Here is a 6590-nt window from a genome sequence, read left to right as displayed (position 1 = left end):
GGGCGCCCGGAAGCCGCCGGCCCACAAGGGCGCCCCGCAAGAGCGCGCCGGCCACGGGCGGCGTGAAGAAGCCGCACCGCTACCGGCCCGGCACGGTGGCGCTGCGCGAGATCCGGCGCTACCAGAAGTCGACGGAGCTGCTGATCCGCAAGCTGCCCTTCCAGCGCCTGGTGCGCGAGATCGCGCAGGACTTCAAGACCGACCTGCGCTTCCAGAGCTCGGCCGTGATGGCGCTGCAGGAGGCGAGCGAGGCCTACCTGGTGGGGCTCTTCGAGGACACCAACCTCTGCGCCATCCACGCCAAGCGCGTCACCATCATGCCCAAGGACATCCAGCTGGCCCGCCGCATCCGCGGCGAGCGCGCTTAAGCTCCTAGCAAACGGATCTTTCAGACTATCGAAAACCCAAAGGCTCTTTTAAGAGCCGCCACATGGCCACTGAAGAGAGCTGTAAACTCTTGGTTCTGTGTAGGTTAGGAAGCGATGCTTCCCTGTGCTTTTCGGGTAGCTTTACAGCGACCGAGAACCTGTATCTCATAAAGTAAGTACCAAACAAAACGTGTTGAATCATGTTTCGAAGGGGTTGAAAAGGATCCTGACTGTAGCAAAACAGCGTGGTGTGGTAAGCTGAGGTGGTCGTGCTAGGACAAAAATCCGTTTAGGGTGAAAATTGATTTCTATGCGTTTTTTCAGAGAACTTGCCGTTTAGGTGTTAAGGAAAAACTCGTAATCTTGGGCTTTCCTCTCCTGAAGGAGAAGGAAGATCCAGCTCTAAAAGACTTGTGTGCGTACGCTTTTTTTTTCCGTTTGGCTGTGTGTCTCTTCGTACAAACTCGTTGAATTCGTTAAGGTGGCTTTACAGTACTCCACGTTCTCGATTAGAGAAGGTGGATTCAGAGATAAGTATATCATAAACGCCTCTTGTTGTGCTGCGTTTACTTAACGTTCTTATAGTAACATCATTACGGTTGATTGTCCCAACAGGAATATTGTTTTCCTTTCCAGATCCTTTTTTTTGTGTGTGTGTGCTTCTGAAGGCGCAAGAATCCTTCCCGCCCTTTCTAGGAAAGGCGCTCCGTCGGTAGTTTTCTCAGTGCTTTATCGCTCGTGGTCTGATTGTCCCTGTCGTGAGCGACGTCCCCCGGGCATCTTCAGCCCTTCTCAAGCACTTCTAGTTTATTCCCGAGATAAATGTTGTGTTTCCAGAGAGAGCCGCGGGTAGGGCGGTGGCAAGGGTAATTTCTGCGACTCCCGCTTTCAAAAGAGGTGTGCTTTCTGCGGGTGTCTTCTCTGGGACACACTCGCGGCGTCCTCGATGGTTCTGGGTACCCCGTCTGAATGATGAGAGACGCCCATTTGGATAAGTTTTCTTTATCGGTGTTTAGGGTCCCGGAAATATGTGCTGAACTGAGCACAGGGGAAGTGTTTTCCAAGAAGTATTGGTGATTTAAAAACTTAACATCGAGACCAGAACTATCGTTAAATGGAGGCTCTTCCCTAACCGTCATATTCGGTGATTTTTGTGAACCTACCTGGAAAACGGGTTTTCTCCCTGAGTGTAAGTTCAGCTGCACAGCGCCTTGCCCTCCTATTTAATACATCTGTAGTTAGCGCCTGAAAGATGTAGATTTCCAAAACTATCTCTGATTTTCTGTCGCCTTTCAATTGTTTTGTATATGCTGCAGGCCGTTTTATGTAATTTGGGGAGCTTGCTGTTCCATTGAAATATTGGAAATAAAGTCTTTAGTTTTTCAGTGCTACAAATCAGTAGCTGTGCCTTTAAGAAGCAGTTGGACTGAGTTGAATACAGCCTTCATTTAAACTTAGAAAAAAGGAGTCAGGGAGAATTGCTTAGAGGAAATATTTCTTTTGGAAAGCCTAAAACTGCAAGACTCTTGCTTCTCTGTTAATTGCTGATATGCTTCATCTTAGGAAATGTTCCTTTCTCTGTGTCAGGAACTTGGACTCTGCAGCAAAATCTGACCAATCAAGTGCCTCGACACACCATTTTCTTTCCCTTGTTTTTCTTACTTTCAGCCATTTTCTGTTACTTAATCTCGGAGGGGGTAAAAGGGAGGGGGGGAAGGTATCGAGAACAGTATTTTGGGAATTAAGATATCCTATGTGATTTATTCCCTCCCCCCCCCGTTTGTTCATTGACGTAGGATTTGTGTTTTCCAGAACAGATTTTCTTTTTCCGTAGATGATTATCAGTGTGATTGCAGAAATGAGTCTTGGTGAAAGCAAAATAATTTCCTGTTACTGTCTGTGATATCGATAGATCTATTTATTTATCTCTTTACATATGTTTATGATAAAATTATTAATAATTAAGTGAAATAGCTGGTTTTAATACTTTATAGTGGATATTTAATATATAACTCACGGGTCAGAATACTTACATTTCAGCAGAAGTTTGGGTCAAAAATGATGCTTTTTTGCATGTTCAAGAAATAAATTATTTTTGAGGAATGAGAAAGGGAAACAGTTTTTATTGATCTTAATCTCTATAATTTTTCTTTTACTCTTTTGAAGACCTTGGCCTGTTTTAATAAATGTAGTATTACTTGCACTTGGAATTCTGAGAGTTGCGTGCTTGAATCATAAGAAGCACTAACACTCCATCAGCTGAGAAGGAAACAGATGTGTAAGGTTTTTTGTGGGAAGGGTGAGCTTATATGAACCCTAAATTATAATGCCCAAGTCTGAAGTAGTTTTGGGGTAAAATACATTATGAAAGGACACTAATAATAACCTACCATAGCTTGTCCTAGCGGATCAGGCTAGCGATTAGGAAGAACTTCCTGCATGGATTTTTAAGTCTGTAATATAGCTGCAGATGGTTGTAGTAGTGATACAGGGAACAGTGGTAGACTGATTATAGCTTATACAGTGGGCTTTCTCTTCCCTTCTTATACAAGTGATAAATCCTATCTGGAACTCTATCAGTTTGCATATAGTGTTGAATCACTTAACTGTAAAAGAGCAGCAACAAAAATCCCAAATCAGATGTAGGTGGGGGGGGGGGGAATCCTTTCATAAAGTATGAATAAGAGCTGATATCAAGAATATTTAATTAAGTTGGGGGTTTTGAGCAAAGATAAATTACTTAAGGAATTGATAGACATCTTGCAGTTGCTATAAAATTCAGAGAAAACCTGAGTATCAGTGAAGTCTGATACAGAATAGATCTCGGAAGGTATTTGCTAAAACAAAAATCCCCAAAACACCACGAATGAGAAATAAAACTGAATTTGCCATAGACAGTTTATTAGATGTAACATTTCTTTAGTCTAAGACACACACAAGTGACTTAATGCAAGATTTCCTAACGCAAAGTGAGAGTAAAAGTGTGGAGGCTCCTCTGGTACCAGCAAAGTCCAGCAGCATTTCTGTGCTTTTTGCAGGAGAGCCTGAGCTAATGAATGCTGCCAAGTAGGAGCCGGCTGTGCGCAAGACCAGTGTGCTGACTAGCTGAGGAGTGGTTTGCAAACTGCTGGTGCTTAGCCCTGTGTGGCTGTTGGCAATCATGTAAGGTGCTTTTGCAGGTGACTTTAGATGCTCAGTGAGATATTTTTGGCTAAGATTGTTTCTGGCTGTTTAGCTGTCCTCCATGAGTGATCTGGCACTGTGTTTGTACAATCTGGCTCAAATCACTGCTTGAAAGAATGTACTTCCTATCAGTCCAAGGGGTAAGATAGAGCATAACTACTGAGGTTCTGGTGAAATATCTCCTTTCATAAGAAACATATAAATAGAAGGTCTGATGAAAGCATCATTCTAGAACAAAAATATTTGAATCGGCCCTACTTGACACTTACTAGTTTCTGAAAAACTCTGAACAGGTACATCCATATAAAAAAAAACCAAACCAAACCAGGTGAGGCTTTCATTTGAATTAACTATTGTAATGTAAAAACTTTGTAAGCGTGATATGGTGGCTTCCATGCAAGCCAGTACGTAAAGGTAAATCCTAAACATCCTATCACACTCTTCTCACTTGCAAATCCCTCTTCAGTGCTGCCTCACGAGTGAATCACCTGTTAATTACAGTCTTCAGTAGTCACAAACAGTGAAGTCTGAGCTCAGCCAGCCTCAGCTCTCCTACCAGCCTGGGCAGTACTGCCTTGCTGCATCCTTTCTTCTCTCCCACTTTCGAGTCATGTTGTACCTTCATCTGGGTATAAGCACCTTTCAGGCTGTAGGTGTACAAACATCACTGTCACAACAGTATGAACATTTACAAAGTTTTCATATCATATATAGGTGAGCTTTAGGAAGTACTGTTTGTCAGCTACTATGAAGTGATATTCAAATGGGAAGCTCTATTCTCAGTAAAGCTGTTACTGAAGTAAAAATGACTAATAATAAAAAGGCAACCTACTCAAGGAACAAAATACATAAAACAATGCAAACCAAAACCAAATTTGATAAAACCAGCTGGTCGTTGAAAACTGTAACCTCAATTTGATACCTTGGCTTTGAAAGGCAAACTCTTCTAACTATAAAATGGTGTTGTTAGTGTTCTGTATATTGTAAAAAGATGCATTGCCCTAGATGTTCTAACATTGGGTCCAACAAGCATTTCCATGCCTCTTAAAAAGTTAGGAAAACATAGTACGGTATAGACCACAAAGAACTGTAGCAGGTACTGCTTGCCAGCACAAAGTTTTTTGTAACATGAAAGTCCAGGAGATGAGATATTTCTAGCCTCTTTAATATCTTTTATCCATGGACAGTTATTGCTTATAGAACAGCACTGTGGGAAAGTCCCTAAGCATCCAGGTTGCAGTCTGTGTGAAAACTCTCGCCTCCCACTGTAGCAGTGTCTTAATGTCCTAGGTGACAGTAGAGAGCTGCAGTGTGCAGCAGTATTAAAAAGGATGCCTTCCTGATTTTTGGTGAACACTTCACTATTCTGTAGCTACTAAACTCTGAAGCCTTAACCTCTCTCAGAAAAGAGCAGTGGCCTTTACCATTCTGAGTACTCATACAACATTAGTAACTGAAACAGTGAGATGTGAAAAAATTCACATTTGTCCAGAAATGTGGGGAAAAAAACCCCTAAAAAACAACAAAACCCCAAACAAACCATACATATTCCCAGAACTCTGGAAATAGGTAGTATATGTAAGCACCAGAAATAAGAGCAGAAGAATACTTGTAAGTATGGAGGGTGTCAATTACACCTAGATAGTAGGTAATCAAGATCCTGAAATACCTATCTGCAGTTTGTGTGGGACAGCCAGGCTGTGAAAACAAAGCACAGCATAAAACAGGGGACGGTATAAACTAGAGCAATTGAGAGAAGATGAGAGGAAGATAACGATCAGTCCTGCACAAATAAGGCATTCAGCTAGGGAGACAACAGTTGGTGAGTAAATTCTAACAGTCACAGGAGTGGTAGAGGTTGGAGAGGCAGAAGAATAGAATTGCTGTTAACTTCTAAACTGTACAAGAGGCCATTCAAAGATGAGCACGTTGTAGCCAACACATCCCCCTCCCTGGAAACCTGCTGAGGGGTCACAGCAAGCATTCCTTGTCCTGCCTGTCCCTGCAAGCAATACTGGCCTGCCCACTTGGAAACTTACCTGGTGTTTTGGGTGTGTGTGTGTTTTAGGATGCAGAGTGAAATCACTTTTGCTTTAAAATAAAAATGCCTTCCCCTCCTTGTATGTTCTTGCGCTGAGCTTTGCTGCAGCACATCAGTATTTAGGTGGTGTGGGTTTTTTTTTGTTTTGCTTCTTTTCTTCCTCTCCTTTTCCTTAACATCAGTTAACAGTTAATTTTCCTTAACATCAGTTAACAGTTAATCATAGAGAAGGAACTATTTGTATTATCCAGCTTTCAGGCAGTGGTAGTGTATGGCTTCAGTTCCAGAACTGATTCCCTGTCTTGCAGTTTTTTTTTTTTACCCCCAAGCTCTGTGACAAGCTGCCAGCACAGGACTGGGAAGATGCTAAAGAAAATGTGTTACTGGGCTTGATCACCCCATCTTCATGGTCAAAGACTGTACTATACTGGGCTGTGTCTTCTGTTCTGAAGCCACTGATGCACATGTGGAAATTAAATATATAACTTAAGATATTAAAGTTGCTCAAATCTGCTGTGTATCTTTTTTCACTGCTATTTGCCCTTTATCTGGATCAATTGTTATACATCTCTGAAGACCTTCCAACATTTCCTTGCATGCCTGCCCCATATCATGAATGTCTGAGATAGTTATGAGTATCCCCCTTCTCTCTGCACCTCCATTTTTTGTGTGTTATCCTAAGCACACCACTCTGATCCAGCAGGGATGGACCAGTAAAGCTACACAAAATGCTGCCCTGTAATAGCTTCAATTTGTGAGGCCATTAAGGTGGAGGAAATTTTTCCAGAGGACATGAGATAGTTTTAAGTAAGTGTTCAGTGTGGTCCCATGGATTTTTAGCACAGTATGCCAATGTTGTAATGTACATGTGGATGCATGGTGTAAGAAGCATGATGGCAAAGGGAAGAAAGATGGTTTCTGTGACACAGCCTTTCAGGAACAGCCAAAAGTCAAATGCAAAACTTTCCATGCATTTCAGACGCCAATTTAATGAGCTG

General features: G+C 42.3%; 1 protein-coding gene across 1 annotated transcript in view; it reads left to right on the top strand.

The window, feature by feature from the left end:
- LOC103915999 (histone H3-like) overlaps positions 1 to 521 on the top strand; it is a 6281-nt gene extending 5760 nt beyond the window's left edge. The window contains exon 4 of the mRNA XM_009322942.1: positions 10 to 521. Within this exon, the coding sequence (XP_009321217.1) occupies positions 10 to 368 (359 nt within the window). The 3' untranslated portion in view covers positions 369 to 521. The remainder of the gene's footprint in view (positions 1 to 9) is intronic.
- The last annotated feature ends 6069 nt before the right edge of the window (positions 522 to 6590 follow it).

This window comes from Pygoscelis adeliae, unplaced genomic scaffold (genome assembly GCF_000699105.1).
Source record: "Pygoscelis adeliae isolate BGI_AS28 unplaced genomic scaffold, ASM69910v1 Scaffold60, whole genome shotgun sequence".
Taxonomy (NCBI): domain Eukaryota; kingdom Metazoa; phylum Chordata; class Aves; order Sphenisciformes; family Spheniscidae; genus Pygoscelis; species Pygoscelis adeliae.
This window is presented reverse-complemented; position numbering and strand designations above follow the sequence as displayed.